Source organism: Sus scrofa, chromosome 1, assembly GCF_000003025.6.
Source record: "Sus scrofa isolate TJ Tabasco breed Duroc chromosome 1, Sscrofa11.1, whole genome shotgun sequence".
Classification (NCBI taxonomy): domain Eukaryota; kingdom Metazoa; phylum Chordata; class Mammalia; order Artiodactyla; family Suidae; genus Sus; species Sus scrofa.
In genome coordinates this window covers 112,960,093-112,982,554 of record NC_010443.5, presented here as the reverse complement: position 1 = coordinate 112,982,554, position 22,462 = coordinate 112,960,093, and the positions used below count along the sequence as shown (strand labels likewise).

At 36.4% G+C, this 22,462-nt stretch overlaps 1 protein-coding gene across 9 annotated transcripts in view; it reads left to right on the top strand.

The window, feature by feature from the left end:
• The window catches only part of RNF111 (ring finger protein 111), a 98,141-nt gene extending 77,052 nt beyond the window's left edge, over window positions 1-21,089 (top strand). For 2 of the 9 annotated variants that reach the window (XM_013992922.2, XM_021073547.1), the window contains exons 7-14: window positions 608-866; window positions 5,727-6,075; window positions 7,950-8,102; window positions 9,136-9,262; window positions 13,583-13,675; window positions 14,912-15,007; window positions 16,245-16,372; window positions 19,443-21,089. In XM_013992922.2, the coding sequence (XP_013848376.1) occupies window positions 608-866; window positions 5,727-6,075; window positions 7,950-8,102; window positions 9,136-9,262; window positions 13,583-13,675; window positions 14,912-15,007; window positions 16,245-16,372; window positions 19,443-19,560 (1,323 nt within the window). In that variant the 3' untranslated portion in view covers window positions 19,561-21,089. The remainder of the gene's footprint in view (window positions 1-607; window positions 867-5,726; window positions 6,076-7,949; window positions 8,103-9,135; window positions 9,263-13,582; window positions 13,676-14,911; window positions 15,008-16,244; window positions 16,373-19,442) is intronic. The other 7 variants (XM_013992925.2, XM_013992923.2, XM_013992924.2 and 4 more) reach the window with 7 other exon arrangements.

The window sequence follows — 22,462 nt, the reverse complement described above, 5'->3', positions numbered from 1 at the left end:
TGGCAATTGGCTAAATTACCAATCAGTGAGCTCCTCTTGTGGTGCAGTGGGATTAGCAGTGTCTTGCCAGTGCTGGGATGGGGGTTTGATCCCTGGCCCTGCACAGTGGGTTAAAGAGCTGGCATTGCTGTAGCCGTGGCTGAGGTCACAACTGCACCTCAGATCTGATCCTTGCCCCGAGAGCTCCAAATAACATGGGGTGTCCAAAAATGAAAAAAAAAAAAAGTTTACCAATCAGAATTGTAGGGTAAAGGAGAATGTGGATGTATGATTTTAAAGCTTCTTTATCTCTTAATATCTAGGTAATGGAAGAGAAGCAGATCTTAAAATATCTGTTAATTAACTTTTGTTCATCTTATAGCATGATCTCACACTTGATTTTTAAAAATTGATTATCGATTTTAAGGGTAAAAGCACTATAATTTTTATAATCCAAGATAAACATCATTTTCTTGGTGCTCAGTAGGTCTTCCCACTAAAAAGTTTACCATTTTAAATTCATAGATTCTATTTTTCTGGATTGTATTAGGAGTACTTTTATAGTATAACATGAAACAATGTTTTGACCAAACATGAGAAAGATAAAATATAGTTCCTCTTTATACAGCAGGCATTGCCAGTAGACCTGAGCAACAGTGGTATCAGAAGTCATGGAAGTGGTGGTTTTCATGGAGCATCTGCATTTGACCCCTGCTGCCCTGTTTCTTCTTCCCGAGCTGCAATCTTTGGCCATCAGGCTGCTGCTGCTGCCCCAAGTCAGCCATTATCAATAGATGGTTATGGATCAAGCATGGTTGCGCAGCCCCAGCCCCAGCCCCCTCCACAAGCCTCGCTGTCATCTTGTCGTCATTATATGCCACCTCCTTGTAAGTATCAATAGGCCAAGAATTCAGAGGAATATAAATGAAGCATTGTATTCTCCTCCATGAAATAGCCTTTTAATAATCCTAATTTATAAATTTTTAGTATTTCTTTGGCCTAAGAGTGGGGTATATTTTGCCTGTTTCATCCTCTCTTCACCTTATGTACACAAAACAGTTTTTTAAGGTATAAAAGGGCAGATGTTGGAGTTCCTGTTGTGGCACAGTGGAAATAAATCTAACTAGGAACCATAAGGTTTCGGGTTTGAGCCCTGGCTTCGCTCAGCAGGTTAAGGATCCGGTGTTGCTATGAGCTGCTGTGTAGGTTGCAGACACAGCTCCAATCTGGCATTGCTGTGGCTGTGGCGTAGACCAGCAGCTGTAGCTCCAATTAGAACCCTAGCCTGGGAACCTCCATATTGCTGCGGGTGCAACCCTAAAAAGCAAAGGGGGTGGGAGCCAGATGTTGTTTTAAAAGATCCAGGAAAATAATTAAAAGTATTGTATTTTGTCTGTTTTACTTTTTAACATGTACCTTTTATTATCTTTGAACTTGAAGTACCTTCAATAATGCCAGCTTAGATTCCTATAAAGGAAAATTCTAAGGAATTTAGATTTATTGTTTAGTAATAGAAGGAAATTTGAAAGTTCAGTAGTTCTTTCTACACATGGGAAAGTAAACATTGACTAAGAATTCTGAAGCTTACCTGAGGCATAAGAGAAAACTCCTTGACAGAAAGCTTTGCCAATTGCAAAAAGGTTTCTGTACTCATTTGATGCAAGCAATTAAAATAGAATCAGTTCCTGTCATGGTTCAGTGGTTGGCATAATCTGACTAGTATCCATGAGGATGCAGGTTCGATCCCTGGCCTTGCTCAGTGGGTTAATTAGGATCTGGCGTTGCTATGGCTGTGGCTTAGGCCAGCAGCTATAGCTCCAGTTTGACCCCTGGCCTGGCAACCACCATATGCTGCAGGTCGGGCCCTAAAAAGCCAAAAAAAAAAAAAAAGAATCAGACATGGCTTCTGTCTGAAAGAAGAAATTGAAACTTAGGAGATACCATAAGAAATGAGAAATACCCTTAAGCTGTGTAACATATATTTACTGCTCTGTTAAATTGTAGCTAATAATCAGATGGAATACTTTGATAGAAAAATACACTGAAAATTCATATAGGAGTAAACCAGAAAGTTGACAAGGAAATTTGCTTTTCTTCTGATTATATTCAAGGGATACTTTTGAGTTAGATATCTTAGATTTCTTCAAGTTTGGGTCTTGAAGACACACCTGGAGTCAACTTAGAATTTGTACAATGAAACCTGGTGATACATCATTTATCTTTTCAGTAATGCAGCTTATAATTTAAAGTGTAAGGTAGAAAAGAGGTTTTGAAATAGTTTCTACAAAGTATTGACTAGTGGGCAAATTTCTGTGTATGGACGCTGGTGTGATTAGGCTATTCTCTAATATTTGTTGATAATGCATCGTTGATTTTTTTTTTTTTTGGCATGCCCATGACATGTGGAAATTCCCAGGCCAGGGAATGAATCCATGCCACAGCAGTAACAACACTGGATCCTTAACCCACTGAGCCACTAGGGACCTCCCATCTTTAAATGATCTTTTACTGGAGACTCAAAATGTGTGATTTTCTCCCCCTCTCTTTTAAAAATAATATACTGAAGCAGTTTATAAGTGTATCCATTCCTTTTTTCAATGTCTTAATACAAAAACAAATGTTTTAGACTTAAACTTGTTACACTTTTTTTTTAGGGCCACACCTGTGGCATATGGAAGTTCCTAGGCTAGGTGTCGAATCAGAGCTGTTGCAGCTGCTGACCTACACCACAGACACAGCAATGCCAGATCCAAGCCATTTCTGTGACCTGTACTGCAGCTCACAGCAATGCTGAATCCTCAACCCACTGAGCAGGGCCAGGGATTGAACCTGAGTCCTATGGTTACTAATTAGGTTCATTACTGCTGAGCCACAGTAGGAACTCCTAAACTAGTTTTACTTTTATCACAAAAGTAATTTGTATATATCTAAAGAGTTCAGACTTCAGAATGATATAAAAGGAGACCTTAAAAGGCCTTTTCCTTTCTTCCCATTAAGCCTGGTGTCTCAGAGATAGCAACTGTTTATAGCTTATTATAAATCCTTTCAGAAATTTTCTTTGTACATACGTTATTATGACATATGTCTCTCCTTTTTTTAAAAAAAATGGGATCATATCAGGCAGTTTTTGCCTCTTCCTTCTTCTTAATTTGATTTTTAGGTTTTTTAATTTAATAGTACATCTCAGTTTTTTCCATATTAGCACATGAAAAATCTTGTTTTTAATACTCTCATAATGTTCCATTGTATATTAAATTAGTGCTCTGTTGATGGGCATTTAAATTGTCGGGTTTTTTTTTTTTTGTAGTTTTTTAGGTTTTCTGTAGAGTAACTTTGCTGGAGTAAGATTGCTGGGTTAAAGTGACATGCTGAATTTGTAAGAAGCAAGATCAGAATTTTTTTTTTTTTAATAAACTGGCAAGAACATGTAAAATAGAGAAGAAGGGAATGGTCTCTGGGAATGCAAAATATGTCATCTTTTTACAGTGGTTGACAGTTGGTTTGTTTAGATAAACAGTGAATAATAATGATGACTGAAGTTTTCACCACACTCAGAAAATGGTAGCTATGTGAAGTGATGGATGTGTTAATTAACCTGATTATGATAATCATTTCACATGGTATACATGTCAAATTTATTATTGTACACTTTTAAAATATTACTGTATTTGTTAATTATACTTCAATAAAGTTGAAAAAATTGAAATATTGATGAGTTAAATAAATTGATTCATTCTGAAATGAAACTTTAGAATTTTGTGATATTTGTGAATATTATTTCTTGTGTAATGATTATGGAAATAGAAAACCTTGAAATGAAGCTGGAAAAAAGTGCTCTGAATTTGAGGAGAGTTGCAGTGATAAAACTTTTTTGATGACCAAGAAATACTGAGCTTTGTGAGTTCTTAGATGAAGTGTTGATTTGAAGATAGAACTTTTAAAATATGTCTTAGAACTTACATTGAGCTTAGTGAAAATTTCCTTTAAATATATGCTAACAAGCTTTCCTTTGAAAATATGGCTAAATGAGTCCATAGTTATCTAACTTTCCTTGCTGCTGCATGAATCAAAGCAGTTAAAAATTGAAGGCAGTCTTTTTGTAAGGAAACTGAAATATTGTTGTAGCTCTGTACAGGCTACCAAGAAAGTCTTCCAAATAGAATGAAATTAGGAAAGAAAGTCAGGGAGGAGACAAACATTTTTTACACCTCAAACAGATGCACATCTTTTAGAGTAAGAGAGATTGTTCTCCTCTGAGAGATCTTTCAACATTTGCTTCGCAACATAAAGACTCAGGATGAAGAGGAGTTCCCGTTGTGGCACAGCAGAATTGAAGCCTACTGTTATCCACAAGGACACTGTTTGATCCCTGGCCTCGCCGTGAGCTGTGATGTAGGCCACAGTTGTGGCTCAGATCCTGTGTTGCTGTGACTGTGGCCTAGGCCGGCAGCTATAGCTCGAATTCAACCCCTAGCCTGGGAACTTTCATATGCCACGAGTATGGCCCTAAAAAGCAAGAGAGAGAGAGAGAAAAAGACCCAGAATAAAGAAATGGGTGAAACCATCTCTACCTAAGGCTGATTTCCATGGCAGGTTCCAGGTAAATATGCCACCATTTTAAGGCAGCACAGGAAAAGTAGCATGGGCCAGGATGAGAGAAGAGTAGCAATGAAAGAATGTTTGCTGTCTTGCCCATAAGGACTCATAAGTTCCTTTCCTCTCTATTGTGCTCTATAACCATAAATCATGAAGGAAAACAAGATTGATATATAAGATGATTTGGAAAAATGTTGTATTACCTTATTATGACAAAGCTTCTATGTACACAAAAAAAAAAAACTTAAAAATCAACCAGAAAAAGGTGAATAATAGGCTGAGACTATGAGTGGATAATTCTGGGAAGAAATGTAAGTGGTTAATAAATACAAGATTTTTCTCCAATTAACATTTTAAAAATTTAGTGATAGTATAGGAGTAATTAGACAGGAACTCTCATGTACTGTTGATGGTAATTAACTATGGTAAACTTTTGGGAAGAGTATTTTGTCAACTAGTATCTGAATTTATTCTCTCAGACTCAGACTTCTTATAGAAATTTATGCTGCAGAACGTCTCTGTGAGTAGTGTGTGTGTATATGCATGTGCACATACTCATGTGTATGCTTGTATCAAAGAGAAACCAAAAGAGGAATCATTCATACACACAGCTGTTTATTGCAGCTTTGGGTTGCTTCCTTTTTTTTCCCCTAGGGTCTAATCCGAGGCATATAGAATTTCCCAGTCTAGGGGTTGAATCGGAGCCGTGGCTGCTGGCCTACACCACAGCCACAGCAGTGCCAGATCCAAGCCGCATCTGCTGCCTAGCTCACAGCAACGCCAGATCCTTAACCCACTGAGTGAAGCCAGGGATTGAACCTGCGTTCTCGTGGATACTAGAGAAGGTTCATTACGGCTGAGCCACAACAGAACTCTGGGTTGCTTCCATTTTTATCAGTAGTGATTTCGTCAATAAATTTTGGTACATTCCTATAATAGAATGTTGTGAAGCAGTAAATGAAGTAAAGCTATATATATTGACATGAGAAAATATCTTAAGATTACTCAAAGAAGAAAGCATGTTGCCAAACAGGACTAAGCAGACTCAAGCATTGATAAAATACTCATAAAAATTAAATATGTGCTAATGTGTTCATAAAATATTATGCCAAAATATTCTCAACTCCATGGTGCCTGTGCTTTTCTTACAGATGCTTCTTTGGCAAGACCACTTCATCATCAAACTTCTGCCTGCCCCCACTCTCATGGGAACCCTCCCCCTCAGACTCAGCCTCCACCTCAAGTGGATTATGTTATTCCTCATCCTGTACATGCTTTCCATTCTCAAATATCTTCTCATGCAACATCTCACCCCGTGGCACCCCCACCCCCAACTCATTTAACCAGTACAGCTGCACCTATTCCTCAGCATCTTCCGCCCACACACCAGCCGATTTCACACCATATTCCAGCCACAGCACCTCCTGCACAGAGACTGCATCCTCATGAAGTGATGCAGAGGATGGAGGTTCAAAGGAGGAGAATGATGCAGCATCCAACGTAGGTTTTATGTTTTAAAAAAGATAATCGCACATTATTCCTTTTACTTCTATTTCCATTGGTCTTTGAAACTATAAAGTCATGTCACTGTACTTAATCCTCAGTCACTGGGAAATTAATTCTTTACTAACGAGAATCTTCTTCTTGTCTTACTGAGTTATAGGTGCTGACAAAACAAGTTTATAATATCAGGTTATTTAATGAAATCAAAGCATTTTCAGGATATGACCCAAGGTCATTTATTTTTGTAAACCAATCTCATATCCGTTTCTTCACTATTCCATACTGAAGATTAATGTTAAAATTGATGATACTAAGTAACAAGATAGGAAGTTATTAAAGATTCAATTGATTTATTTTGTGTTACCTACCAGAGGGAAGAAGGGTATTGGAATTTTCAACAACTAATTTGAAAAATCAGTCATTGAAAAATCAGTCTTCTTAACTAGCTTAGTTTATTTATAAATTTAAATATTAAAATATTCCCCATACATTATGAAAAGAATATAATTGAACTTTTTTTTTTGGTCCTTTTAGGGCCGCACTGGTGGCATATGGACGTTCCCAGGCTAGGGGTCAAATCGTAGCTATAGCTGCCAGTCTACACCAGAGCCGTAGGAATGCCAGATCCTTTAACCCACTGAGCAAGTCCAGGGATCGAACCCGCGTCCTCATGGATGCTAGTCAGGTTCGTTAACCACTGAGCCCTGACAGGAACTCCTAACTGAACTTTTTAAATTTCTTTTAAAAATTCAGGACATGATTTTCTAATTTAGGGCAGCATATTTTATTGGTCTTATTCTTCCTGCCTGTTTTTTTAAGGTGTTATAGGAAAACCACTACACTTGTTCATTTATATATTGTCTGTAGCTTCTTTCACACTGCAGAAACTAAGTTGAGTAGTTGCCACAGAGGCCATGTGGCCTATAGAGCAAATAATTTTGCCCTTACAGAGTATTTGCAGAACTCTTGATCTAATTAATGATCTGGCACTTGTGTAACTTCTTTCTTTAGTTACATAATTTAAGGTTATATCTGGAATCTCTGGATGTTGCTGCCATTCTAATATTAGACCCTTATTAGACCCAACTTTCTATATAAAGTTGCCAGTTTAACATTCATATTTTTCTGGTATCTAGAAAATTACTTGTTCTAAATCATTTAGATTAAACTTGCAAAATCTGTAAATGTGTTCAAAACTAATAGAAAGTAAGAATGAGACGATAAAAATGAATCCCTGGAACTTTTTTCTTTTTTTTTTTTTAATGCCATTTGCTCAGAACGTTATGACCATTTGCATTTGTAAGTTTGACAAATTTTAGACTAGGAAGAGAAAGTATAATAATCTGGGTTGATGAATAAAGAGTGTAAATGGAACTAATATTATCAGTTTCCCAGATGTGTTGACATGTATTTGCATGTGTTTGAAAAAATGCATAAAGTTAAAAATTTTTTCTTAAAAGCTTTATGTATTAAAATGGGTGAATATTATAATAATTTCTTTGTGCCTACAGCATTTGGAGTGTTACTTTATAAAATTTTATTTCTGTTCATAGTTTGTTATTCTATTTAAAATATCTGCCATAAAAACAAACAAAAAAAATTTTTTTTAATCTCCCATAAAGAAGATATGCAAGATAATGTTAAAACTCCCTTTTGCTTTGGATGGTATGTGAATTGGAGGCATTGTAATTAATGAGCAGTGAGAATTTGTGGGATTATGGTTTCTTGATTTATTAATCATTAAATTATATTACATTTTTATAATTTATTGTTACCAAAATAAGTTCATGACTAATGTGTAGATGTTATAATATTAATACTAGATTGTTTTTTCTACATTAAGAAATAACCAATTATTCAATTATTTCCAGTGGTCTTTTTGTGTTCTGTGTTTCCAGGCGGGCACATGAGCGCCCCCCACCCCATCCACATAGGATGCACCCAAACTATGGTCATGGGCATCATATTCATGTGCCTCAGACTATGTCCTCACATCCTCGACAGGCTCCAGAGAGATCTGCCTGGTCAGTATCTTGTGTATTTCAAAGTTGTGCTTAAGCTTCTTGCTGTAAAAAACCTTTGAAAGACATAATTTGTAGTGGAATGCCATACAGAAGGGTAATACGGAGAAACTGAATTCCAGCTTAGCTGTTGTGCTATCTCTGGACAAGTCGTAGAGACCTAGGGATGAAAGAGTTGCAGCTTGAGTTCTGGGGCAGGAAACCTATGTCAGACAGGAGTAGAGCTTTTTGGTTTTTTTCAGGGATCTGCTATCAAAGTTCACTCCCTAGATGGATCCTACCTTTCACAACTTCTTTTATCCACCACCTCCACTTTTGTACTCACAAAGGTGTAGTACCACCCTTAATTCCTGCTAGTGACAAGGGAAATCCAGCCTTCATCCTCCTAGGCTGGTGTTCTTTCCTAGACTAATGGAAGCGGATTTGGATTAAAATTTTCTTTCTGGATCTCTTGTCTGTAGAAGTCATTGAGATCTTGAGTCACAGTGACTTTTGAGGCAAAGTCGTAAAATGAGAATAAATAAATGAAGATCTGGCATTTACCAATTTTACTCTTTCTAAAGTTTTGTTTGCCCTTGCTTTGTAAAGTATAGAAGTGTTTACTCTTCTAATTATCCTTGATACCAACAACCCAGAGGCACTATCCAACAAGCAAAAGCCCTGGGAGCAACATTCATATAAATCAAAAAAGTAAACTCTATTCTGTGTGCTTAAGTAGAATCAGACTTAGATTGGAAAGAACCTTAGGGGCCATTCACTGTATTTCCTTCCTTTGTAAGATGTGAAATTGAGTACAGTGCTTTTCATTTGTACCATGCTCCTCATGATCACAAAATTGAATTTTTGAATTTTAATTTCTGAAGTGAACTTGAAATTATTAGTTATATCCTTTGGGCTAAATTATGTTTTTTCTCAGCTAAGTTAGTTAAGAAACTTCAGATTACTTTTAGAAATGTAAACATACTCCCCCATTCCTGTGGATAATAAGGACATTGTAAGGATGTCTAAAATTTGATCTGTTCTCATCCTTTGTCAGGGAACTGGGAATTGAAGCTGGAGTGACTGCAGCTACTTACACACCTGGAGCATTGCACCCTCACTTGGCCCATTACCATGCACCCCCTCGACTACATCACTTACAATTAGGAGCTCTTCCTTTAATGGTAAAATAGGAAAATTTCAAAATTTGGGTAGAGTTTCCTTTGAAAACTATTCTTCCTTTTCTTAAATATTTTATTGGAAATAGTTTAATAGAAATTGAGAATTATTAGATGGAAATGTGCTGTGAGAATGTGTTACTTATATTAAAATATATGTTTAGGAGTTCCCATCGTGGCGAGGGGAAACGAATCCGACTGGGAATCCTGAGGTTGCAGGTTCGATCCCTGGCCTTGCTCAGTGGGTTAAGGATCTGGCGTTGCCGTGAGCTGTTGTGTAGGTTGCAGATGAGGCTCGGATCTGGCGTGGCTGTGGCTGTGGCGTAGACCGGTGGCTACAGCTCCGATTAGACCCTCAGCCTGGGAACCTCCATGTGCCACAGGTGTGGCCCTCAAAAAAAAAAAAAAAAAAAGTGTTTGTATTTGCATTGTAAAAAAGATAATTTTTTTTCATTTACACCGAGATAATAACCTTGATACACTCTTCACTAGCATGTGTGCTTTGTGTTATAAGTAGTAGTGGGTCTGTTCTGATGCATGCATACTTTTCTGATAGCAGAAGGAGTGTACTGATTGATACTCTATATACAATTTGAGCAGGTTCAGATTTTGTTGATTCCAATTTGAGTTCTAAAGAACAAGTTCAGCAAAAATGAAGTTTGCTCTTCATAATACAGAGTATGTGGTACAGAGAAGTGAGTAGTTTTGTCTTATAGGAGTAGAGGCCCTTCAGAGAAGGTTCCAGGACACTTTATTATACATGCAAATTGTAAGTAGGCTTTGGAATGAAGAATGATGCTCTTATAGCAGCTAAAGCATGTAAAGAGCTTTCAAATAGCATAAGCACAAGGAACTCCAAGTAAGTTGGTATTTCTTGATCTTAGGGGTGAGAGTCACTCAGCAATGAAAAATCTTCCTGCCAAGAAATTCGGGAACCATTGAAGAGGGAATGTCTTGATCATATTTATGTTATTAATGTGATTTAATCAGATTGTAGTTAAATAGACCCCCTCTTTGGTTGTGTGAAAAACAGATTTCAGGGCAGGAGGAAGGATACTAGTTAGAGCTAATAGTAGAAGAGATAAAAGTTAGTGAATGCCTGAGAGAGACAATGGCAACTGACATAAAAATGATGGGATACCTTTGAGTAATATTTATGATGATTTCCCACATTTCTAGCTTTGGGTATTAAGTGTATGGTGTTGCCATTCACTAAATTGGAGAATATTAGATGAGGGTTTAGAAAAGGGACATGTAAAATCTGAGATAATTGTGTGTATCGAGGTGGAATGTCTAGTAGGAAGTTAAGTTTATGATCTGGATCTCCAAACAGTCAACTGGTAACTGAGTTAAAAATAGGTTGTGATCTGTCAATAAGTAAGTTGTATGTGTCACATAACTGTCATAATATATGAATTCATAGAAGAGGATTAGATTTCCAGGAAAAATGTGCAGACTGACAAGAGATTGAAAAAAACCTTGGAGAGGAAATGCTATAAAATTTGGTTGTGATGATCGTTGTACAACTATAAATGTAATAAAATTCATTGAGTAATTTTTAAAAAAAGAAAAGAAAAATATTTCGATTTTTAAATGATAATATTGTACCTTAAACAAAGGATTCCTGGAACTGACTAGAGAAGTTGAGAAATAAAGTTAGAATAATGTCAAAATAATAATGTCAGTAGCATTTCATCACAAAAAAATAGTTTGAAAAATGTTGAATGCATCTGGCGTTGGAGTGGTTATTGGTGGCTTTTGTCAGTGACGTCAGTAATGGTGCCAGATGGAGACAGGGTACCTCTTAGATTATGGTAAGGAAGGTGAGGAGTCTCCTGGTGGCCTAACAGGTTAAGGATCTGGCATCGTCACTGCAGCAGATAGGGTCACTGCTCTGGTGTGGATTTGATCCCTGGAACAGAAACTTCCAAATGCTGTGGGTAGGACCAAAAAAAAAAAAAAGAGGAAGATGAAAATGTAGAGACAGTGAGTATAAACTACTTGCTTTATAAACTGGTCTGTGAAAGGAAAGAAAGCGGGAAATGGGGTTGGCACATGTTTAAGCACTAGAGAGAGAATTTGGACTTGGAGAAACTTGAAGGTAATTTCAGGTTTAAGACAGAACAACATTAACATCAGCGAGGACTTATTTGAAGATATAGAGGAGAGGGTTGGGTAGCAGTTAATTAAGGATGACCCAGGGTGGGGAAACAGAAAAAGAGGGAAAGAGGAAAGCAGGTGGTAGAGCTTACCCTTGAATAGGAGAAAGAGGAAGCTTATCCATAAAAGCTAGATAAAAAAATACTAGATAGGGTTACAGGATAAGTCCAGATTTAAATAATTTGGGGGGGGGGGGGCAGGAGTTTTTATGTTTTCATTTTCCTTGGAGATATGTAGGAAGTTAGATTATCTTCTTCTCTTTTTTTTGTTTTGTTTTTCTTTTTAGGGCCACACCTGTGGTATATGGAAATTCCCAGGCTGTGGGGGCTGGCCTATACCACAGCCACAGCAATGCCAGAGCCTTAATCCACTGAACAAGGCCAGTGATTGAACCTGCATCTTCATGGATTCTAGTCAGGTTCGTTACTACTGATGATGGGAACTCCCCTAGATTATCTTCTTTTTATTTTTTTGCTCTTTTTTTTTTTGCTTTCCAAGCCTGCACCCACGGCATATGGAGGTTCCCAGGCTAGGAGTCAATCGGAGCTACAGCTGCCTATGCCACAGCCAAAGCAAGACAGGATCCGAGCCACGTCTGCAACCTACACCACAGCTCATGGCAACACTGGATCCTTAACCCACTGAGTGAGGCCAGGGATCAAACCTGAAACCTTATGGTTACTAGTCGAATTTGTTTCCACTACGCCACAACAGGAACTCCAAGATTATCTTCTTAAAGCTGGATAATGTTGATCTTGATTGTAAGGAAAGGTACAGACATTTAAATAATAGGTTATTTGGAGGATAAAAGTTATTGCTTATTTTAAATTCTTTTCCATGTGTGGATTATCTTTTAAAGCTGTAAAGCCTGCTAGCAGTATGTTGTGATTCAGTGGAAGCTGATTAAAAAATAATTTTGGCGATTTATTTCTAAAGATGGAAGAATAGTGCTCAGTCTCAGAATCTTCCTTTTCTAAACACTATCCGCAACTCTTGTTATTCATGGTATTTCCGTTCTGTAAAGTTGCTGCAAACACTAACTAAATGAATGTTAAAGCGTTATTCCTAAGGTAAATACAGCCCTAGCTTATTGCAAGTCTCTGATTACAACAACCAATCAATGCATAACCTTATTTTAATGTGTTTTCTATTTAGGGACACCTTATTTGATATATATTGTTGATTCATTAACTTTGAACTCATGGCCTGCAACACCGTAACTCATGTCTGAATGAAGCTTATCTGCATATATTTTCTCCATATGGAACATCATAGCCTTTCTGCATTTAGGAACACTAGCCAGCACTTATCCATTATGTTTGGGGGCCATTTTAAACAAACAAAAATATCACCTATAAAACATAAAAATGTGGAAGACGTGGCACTAAATAGACTACAAAAAAGATACTTGTTTACAATATAAGAACTGAAACAAGTGGACTGGGTCTTGTTCTGCCTCAGCTGGAACACATGTTATCAGCTAACTCAAAATTTGCTGCGCAATGCAGATCGATGAATGACCATGACAGCACAACTGTTGATTTTGGAGTTGCAAATAAATTGTGCCAAGTAGGTGAATTCACAAGAAATCCATGAATAATGAGGATTGACTAACAAAAAAATTAGGAAACTGTTAAAACTTTTACTAACGGAACAAAACCGAAAAAAGGAGCCAAGGGTACCTTTAGCTCTTAGGGAGTTAGAAAAAGGAAAATAAAATTTGTATCTTGAAGTTAAGTTTTGTTAGAAAATTTTGTGCATTTCTGTTTCTTAACACTGTTCAATAAAGCTCTCTGAAATTGATTAGAGCTTAGGAAAGTTTTACTCTTTATACATTCAGGCTGTTAAGAGCCTCAGTCTTAGGTTTGAGTATTTTCTACTTAAGAATCTTTGTGCAAAATAAATCAGGTAGAAGAAAATTGTTATCTTGTGGAACAGCTCTTCCCTTTTTTTTCCTTTTGATTATAGTTTAAGAGTTATAAAAGATTATTTTTGAAGAGGAACCTAACTGTTACAGAATGCTTTTTTTTTTGGAGTTATGTGTACTTATTGAAGTTGATTTTTGTGAGTAGGTGGATGGAGAAAATTGAGTGAATTATTCAGTGGTAACTGTAAAACTTGAGCCTATTCTCAATTGATTTAGCCTATTCTGTTTTTAATTAACAGGTTCCTGACATGGCAGGCTATCCTCACATTCGTTATATTTCATCAGGTTTGGATGGAACATCATTCAGAGGTCCCTTCAGGGGCAATTTTGAGGTATAATAATAAAATTAATGAAAATATTTGCTGCAGTGTCTTTAATGCAGAGGGAGAATATATATATTATTAATATGTACAACCATATAGAGTTACTGCAGTGGCTGGGATCAGAAAGCAGTAAAATGTCTTAATTTCTGATATTGCTTCTAGGGATTATTATAGAAAGGTTTGTAAGTAATATCCAGGTGTCAAAAATTACCCAAGTATTAGGAGTTCCCATTGTGGTGCAACAGAAACAAATCCAACAAATATCCATGAGAATGCGGATTTGATCCCTGGCCTCACTCAGTGGATCAGGGATCTGGCATTGCCGTGAGCTGTGGTGTACGTTGCAGATGAGGCAATGATCCCGAGTTGTTATGGCTGTGGTGTAGGCCAGTAGCTGTAGCTCCAATTCGACCCCCAGCCTGGGAAGTTCCGTGTGCCACTATTGTGGCCCTAAAAAAGAAAAAAGAAAAAAAAAATTACCCAAGTATTAAAAGAGTAAATGAAATTATCTAATATAGAAGACTATAGAAATTTATTAAATTAATATATACATCAGATAAAGAACCATTCCATTAAATGTGGGAGAAACACCATAATAGCTTTTTTTTTTAATAAATGCAATAGACTTACTTGCTTTATTGAATCCATGTGTTGCTTGTAATACATTAGAATTGGGCAGTAACTTTTTATATAAATTTATCCTTGGAATATATCAAATTTTTTATTTATTATTTCCTATAGCTCTGATATTCTGCTACATGGATTAAGATAATTTATTTAACCATTATCCTAGAAAAAATTTAGGTTTTTCCAGTATTTTCCTACTACAATCAGTGCTAAATACTTTTTGTTTAAGCTTAATTTTTAGAGAAGCATTGCTGTAGAAAAAGAACTTTAATTTGTAGCTAAATATCTTGTTTCTGGAAGAATAAGTCATTTGACTATGATATAAAGTTCTGTTTCTTCTTGTTGTTGGAGTCACTGGGACTTACAACTTGTTTGTTTCCCTATCATGCTACAATGACTTCATCTTCTGCATGCATTCATGCTTACTGACTTGTATAGGACATGTGTGATAATATGTTGTCCTAATCTCTAAGGAGAGCATAACCATTTGCCTTACCATATATGGCTTTTTGAATACTCTACTTATAAATATGGAACTTTGTTGTTTTTACAATGCTGACAGTGGTATTCAAGGGATAAATGTCCTGGCTTTTCATACCAGTTTTTCTTCACCTTCAGGAACTTATTCATTTGGAAGAAAGATTAGGAAATGTTAATCGTGGAGCATCCCAGGGGACAATTGAAAGATGTACATATCCACATAAATACAAAAAGGTAAGGATTTATTCTGTGAAATATCTACATTATTATTGAAGCACATAACATTTAATATTGTGGACTTTCTTTGAGTTTATGGAGTCTGGCAACTAGATTTTTTATTATTAAAACAATACATGCAGAGTTCCCTTGTGGCACAGCAGGTTAAGAACCTGGCATTATCATTGCAGCAGCCGGGGTCACTGCTGTGGAACAGGTTCGATCCCTTGCCCAGGAACCTTCCACATGCTGTGGGTGTGGCCAAAAAAGTTAATTAATTAAAAATTTTTTAAGTAAAAATAATTTAAAAAAACAAAAAAAATACATGCAAATAAATGGTTTTTAAAAAGTGAAACTATAAAAATATACACTCTGAAGTATCTTACCTTACTGACCCTGGTTTTCCTTCCCAGAAGAAAAATCATGGTTAAAGATTTCTTAGGTAATCTTCCACATTCTTTTATGCATTTATAACAATGTGCATGTGTATATTTTTTTCTTCCACTTTCAAAAATAATGTAAAGGGGATAATATGCACACAGTCTTGGACATTTTCATTCTATATCAACACCCACAGATGACATACATTCTTTTTAATAGCTTAAACAGTATTCCATCATATAGCAGTACCATAGTTTAATTAGCCAGTTATTTGGATGGACATTTAATTAGCTTGTATTTATTGTTTTCTACCCTTACACTGCTTATTAGTATTATTACATCTGGAAGTTACGGAGTAGACACTTTAAATAAATAAGTTTCTTTCAACAAACAACAATGTTCTATGCTACAGAGACTAAGAAAGTGTGCACATTGCTGTTCATTGTATTTTTCATTAATATGTGTCTGTTAATGAGGTGTCACCATTACATTTAAGGCCTTTCAGTTATTTAAGCTAAATGCCATAATTAGCATTAATTTTTTTATTGTTCTTTGAAGTGTTCCTTGTTAAAGTAATATTCATTTGGCTGTGCTCCTGATAGAACAAAAATGTATATATTATCCTAAATATGTATTAAAAATGATAAATTTTGAACTAATGAGTTTGTTGTTTTCAATTTTACTTTTGCTGTTGATAATTTAAGGGTCTTACAAGAACACTTAGTTGATGATAGCCACTTAATTCATCCATTAATTCATGACAGTTGTACTTGGGAAATAAGTTGTGGGTGAATGTGTGGGTTTGTTTTGTATTGCTTTTCAAATAAATACAGCTTTTACTCAGTTATTCAATAATGTCGTCTCTACTAATAAGGTAACAACTGATTGGTTCTCACAGAGGAAACTGCACTGCAAACAAGATGGGGAAGAAGGGACTGAGGAAGACACAGAGGAAAAATGTACTATCTGTTTGTCTATTTTAGAGGAAGGTGAAGATGTGAGGTAATTAGACATTAATTATCTAAAACCCATTGTGGAAACTGGAAAAGGGAGTTTCTTTGGAAGTAGACCAGAGGGAGTTCCCACTGTGGTACCATGGGTTACTGATCTGGCTTGTCTCTGTGGAGGTGCTGGTTTGATCCCTGGCCCAGTAAAGCAGGTTAAGGATCCAGTGTTGCCACAGCTGTGGTGTAGTTCTCAGATGCAACTTGGATTTGATCCCTGGCCTGCAAACTTCCATACGCCTCAGATGTGGCCCCCAAAGGAAGGAAAGATAAAAAGAAAGTAGACCAGAAACTAAATAAAGATTATTGCTAGCATACCCTGTCACCAGTTTCTGATACGTAGAATTACCCTCTTACTGTGAGTGAAAGAATACAAAGATTGAAGTCTCTGTATTACCAACAAAAGGGTCGGAATAGGAAATATCCTACGTATTTTAGGGCCCCACCAACACTTGGCCAGGGAAATTTTGTGGTCTTCCATAAATCTTCAGAAAGGAGAATTTGAGAAGTAAGAGGCTTTGGAGGCCAAGACAGTTTCATTAATGTATTCTCCAAAGCTTTTAAAGAGGGGGCTCCAGATTAGCTCCATGCAGTTTGTTTTATAGCATCTTTTTGTACATCTTTTATCTCTTTTCTAAAATTCCTTTTCAACTTGTAGGACTGTTTTCTTTTTCCAACTTTGTGACGTAGAAAAAATGTTATTCCTGGGAGTTCTCATTGTGGCTCAGTGGTTAACAAACCCAACTAGCATCCATGAGGAGACAGGTTGGATCCCTGACCTCGATCAGTGGATTGATGATCTGGCGTTGCCGTGAGCTGTGGTGTGCTGCAGTGTACATTGCAGACATGACTCAGATCCTATGTTGCTCTGGTTGTGGTGTAGGCCTGCAGCTGTAGCTCCAATTGGACCCCTAGCCTGGGAACCTCCATATACCACAAGTGTGGCCCTAAAAAGACCAAAAAAGGCTGCACCCAAGGCATATGGAGATTCCCAGGCTAGGGGTCCAATCAGAGCTGTAAGTTGCAGGCCTATGCCATAGCTATGCCCGCTCCCAGCCGCGTCTGCAACTTAGACCACAGCTTACTGCAATGCCAGATCTTTAAGTCACTGATGGAGGCCAGAAATCAAACCTGTGTCCTTGTGAATACTAGTCAGATTTGTTTCTGTTGAGCCACAACAGGAACTCCTAGAAAATGTTATTCTAACCAAATATTAATTTTAGACCTTTCCTTTTATAATTTCTTAATCGTTTTGTTCTTTTCTTATGTAAATTACATAATCCCATATCAAACAGGTTTTGTAACTTATGTAACAACTGTATAGGAGTTTTGTTGCCCTAATTTATAAGGATAACTTTATCGTATTTCTTATCGTAGGCTAAGAGAGAAAAAAAGCATATAAATGGTTGTCTACCATACCACATATAAGATTATTTGAACACTCTATTTCCACTGAAGATTTATAAGTATGGATGAGAGTTGTTTTTACAATATTGCTCCTATGCAAGGAGCAATTGGAACCTCTTTTTAGCTACTATTTCTACAAAATATTAGGAAGTCTGAAATATATGACATCTCTTAACAGTAGATACAAGTTGAAATGGACATTTAAGCCAGTAACTTATATCCTACTGTTGTATGGAGGCCTTCTTTATTTCTCACTTTTTTTTGGCTTTTTAGGCCCAAACCCTTGGCATATGGATGTTCCTAGGCTAGGGGTTGATCGAAGCTACAGCTGCCAGCCTACGCCACAGCCGCAGCCACACAGGATCCAAGCCATGTCTGCGACCTGTGCCACTGCTCAAGGCAATGTGAATCCTTAAGCCACTTAGTGAGGCCAGGGATGGAACCCGCCTTGATCTTAAATACTGGTTCATAACCCACTGAGACACAACAGGAACTCCATATTTCTCAATGTCTTATTGATAACTTAGTGTAGCATATTAAACATCTCTTTTAAGCTCAACGTTTTTTGTTTGTTTTTGCCTTTTTGCCTTTTCTAGGGCCGCACCCATGGCATATGGAGGTTCCCAGGCTCGGGGTCTAATCCGAGCTGTAGACTCCAGCCTACACCAGAGCCACAGCAACGTGGGATCAGAGCCGCTTCTGTGACCTACACCACAGCTCATGGCAATGCCGGATCCTTAACCCACTGAGCAAGGCCAGGGATCGAACCCGCAACTTCATGGTTCCTAGTCGGATTCGTTAACCACTGAGCCACGACAGGAACTTCTAAGCTCAACTTTTAAAAGAGTATCATAGTGTTAAGTGGATATAACATGAAAACAATATTATTGACCATTAATCAACCATGTACTTAAGTTTAATATGTAAATACCTCTAAGTATAAAATAAAATTGCGTATTAAGACATTCCTTAATCAGTATGATATGGCATTTACAACATAGTTTCAAGGTTTTTGAGAGAGAATTAAATGAGGTTTTTTTGAAAGTACTCCCCAAATTCAATGATTCGATATTTTAAAATGTGTTTTACAGTATTCGGTTACAGGGAACAAATTGCTAACTCCAGTGCATTGGCAGCTCAGGTATAGAAACAAAACAATGTAATTGCTGTTCTTAAAATTCTGGAGGTTTTATATAATTTGATTCCATAGCTGTGACAGTTAATTTCTTGGTCATTTATATATTACATTGTTAATTTAATGTAGGTGTAACTCTTTGAGTAGGGAGGGGTTTTTGTTTTGTTTTGTTTTGTTTTTGTCTTTTTGCCATTTCTTGGGCCGCTCCCACGGCACATGGAGTTTCCCAGGCTAGGGGTCTAATTTGAGCTGTAGCCACCGGCCTACGCCAGAGCCACAGCAACGCTGGATCCTTAACCCACTGAGCAAAGCCAGGGATCGAACCTGCAACCTCATGGTTCCTAGCCGGATTCGTTAACCACTGCGCCATGACGGGAACTCCTGGGATTTTTTAATAGAAAAGAATGCTGTCTAGTAACTTGAAAACATTACTGACTTACTGCATATATCATTTGTTTAAAAATAAATATCATGAGTGTTTGTCATAAGATTAATTTTTGCTTTTTGTTTTGTTTGCTTATAATAGACGCCTTCCCTGTATGCACCTTTTCCACCAAGTGTGTGTTGACCAGTGGTTGATTACCAATAAGAAGTGCCCCATATGCAGAGTGGACATTGAGGCCCAGCTGCCAAGTGAGAGTTGACACCATGTTTCAGAACTCTTGCCCTCCCTCTCATTCCCACCCTCCTGGTACTGCAGTCAACCAAAGATGGCATGACTTACCTGCGCAGATTTGGAAGCCTTGAACTTAGAGTGCTGGCTCTGCTATATGGTACAACTAATGCTAGACGTACAGTTTATGTATACAGTTGATTTTGATGTATTTATAAAAGCCTTTTTTTCTAGATTTGACATTTTTCCTGTATCATTTTACTGTATTTTTGCATGGTTCCTTGTATTGCATTTCTTTGCACATATTATGGGCTTGTGACCCTAAACTTGCAGGCAAGATTAGCTGCTTTAGTAAGTAGAATTTTGTGGTCTTTTTGTTTTTTACATAGTACCAGGTCTTGAGAATTATGAATTTTTTTATCCATTACTAACGTTTAATTTAATCAATCATGTACTTTAGTTTAATGTATAAAAATCCTCTAGAAAATGATAATATTGTATTAAGACATTCCTTAATTAGGACACAATGGCTGCTGTATATTTACAATATGGAGTTCTGAGTTAAATACCATCCTTGATACTGGGAACAGAGTATAAACCATTTTCAATCAGATGCAGGTGGTATTCACATCACCAGAGTGATCAATAGAAATTTTCTTGGTGTATCCTTTTCCTTTCAGCACAATGCAGATAGAGTTGAATATTGATATCATACATTTAGACTGCTGTTCTGATTGTATTTATCGTTTCCTACATTGTTTAGAACTTTTATTTCCCAGATTCAATTTTTGCTGCTGTGAAACAGCTCTGATGAACACTAAATATTAATTTCAATTAGCTGGATTGTATATACTTGCAGATTTAACAAAATTTTAGGGAAATCGAAGAAGACATGTAGAATTTTTCAGTCTTCTGCTAAGCACGTATAGTAAAGATATCTGCTTGTGTTGAGTTTTGTAAACACATTTAGTCAGGATTTAGAATTGCAGTCACTGGCAGGTATCTATGCATTCATAGAACTTCTAAAGGTCCCAGGATCACTTTTAAAGGGATTTTTATTAGTTTAAAGATAAATAAAGTCAGCTGAATCTACATGTCTCTTGTTTTATTTCTCTTCAAACTTGAAAACAGTAAATCTGCAGATACTGTGAGGCACAAATTATGCTGTCAACCTACTGTTGCTCTGGTTTTAGATTCCCACTTCGTACATTACCAAGAGTCGATCACTGATTTAAAATTTTTAATTTCTATAGTTAAGATTTACTGCATAATATAGAATATTAAAGTTAAGTTAATGTACTAACATTTCTCCTTTGGAGAAAGTTTTAATCCACTTCAGGATGCATATATCAAGATACTTTCATATACAGGATAGCCTAATTTTATTTGTCTAAATATGCTTAATATGCCCCAGATTGCAAATGCATCAGTCAGTAACATCACTGTCTGTATGTGGAAGACATGTTCCCATGAATCATATGTGAAGATGTCAATAAGCTTGCATTAAGCCACCTGCTTTGTAAGTGGATTGATTAATAAATAACTTATATTTCTATTGTCTTTGTGTTTTCATAGTTTGTTTTTATAAAACCATTTATATTAAACATTTGGAATTCAAAAATAATGATCTCATTCAAGTTGACATTTACATAATTTGATGGTTGTTACTCAGTTATGGCTTCTTGTCTTTTATTAATATTAGTAAATAGTTACTCTGTAGTAATTGTCAGTATCAGGTGCTTGAACATAATATGTGGAGAGATGGAAGATGGACTATGGTTAAGAAATTTGGATATGAAATAACATTTTTAAAAAGAACATTTGATGATTAAGCTGTAGTTGGTGGGAAGGGGATGAGACAGAATGAGAGAAAAGGAGAGAAACTTTGTATGCCATCTTACTGGGGACAAGAGCTAGTACCAATAGCATGTGACAGATGTAGGGCTTCACCACTATAAAACACAGGGTCTGTGCCAAGGGATAAGATGGGGAGAATTCAATATAATAGAGTCCTCTTGATGCTCCCCTAAACACAAATATAGATAGATTCCTCTGTTTTTTAATATTGCATCAGATTTATATGCACAACTCCCTGTTGACCTGTTTAGTAATTGCTACTGATTTTTAAAATATAGGTAAATCGTCATTACCTTAAAATTTATTTTATACAAGTATTTGTGGTAAATACCTGCAGGAGCTTAAATGTTACAGAAAATGTGTTACAGAAAATGTGATTAGTAACGAACTAAGGGAGAAGGAAAATAATTTTTAGTATTTTAACTTTTTATGCTTTGTTTTGATGTCTTCCATATGCTGCTACACCGTATGTCAGAATGAATATTTCAGTGATAGCTGTCCAAATACTTAAAAATTCTTGTATCAGCGAATCTTACACTTTTTGTTGTTAATATGCAAATTATAAGCTGATATTTGAAACATTTTTCTTTAACTGGTTATTTTAGCTGCTAGCACACTTCGTCATTTGAACCATAACAATTTGACATACAGAAAATCAGCTCTGCTTTTAAAATGGTATTTATAAGACAAAAATATAAACTCTGTGGACATTTCATTATTTTTAATAAATGGGAAGATCTTAATTCTGTAGAAAATGCACACTGATTTCTATTTTACTTTCCAAAATCTCTGGGAACACAGTAAGTTTTCTTTCTTCTTCAAGACTTCACATATTACACTATCGGATATATCAAGGTTGAAATATTTTCTCTCAGTTACAGATGAAACTCATTTCCTTGAGTTAAGAATTATGTCCAAAACATTTATATCTAAGGAAAACAAATGTTACAGATTTTGAGCTTGGGCCTGCTGGGGACAATCTCTTCTGTTGCCTGTATATTCTGTACAAACTCACAGGCCACAGAGATGACCTTTTGGAGTTGTGAAAAGAATATATAGGCTTTTGCTTCAGGCAG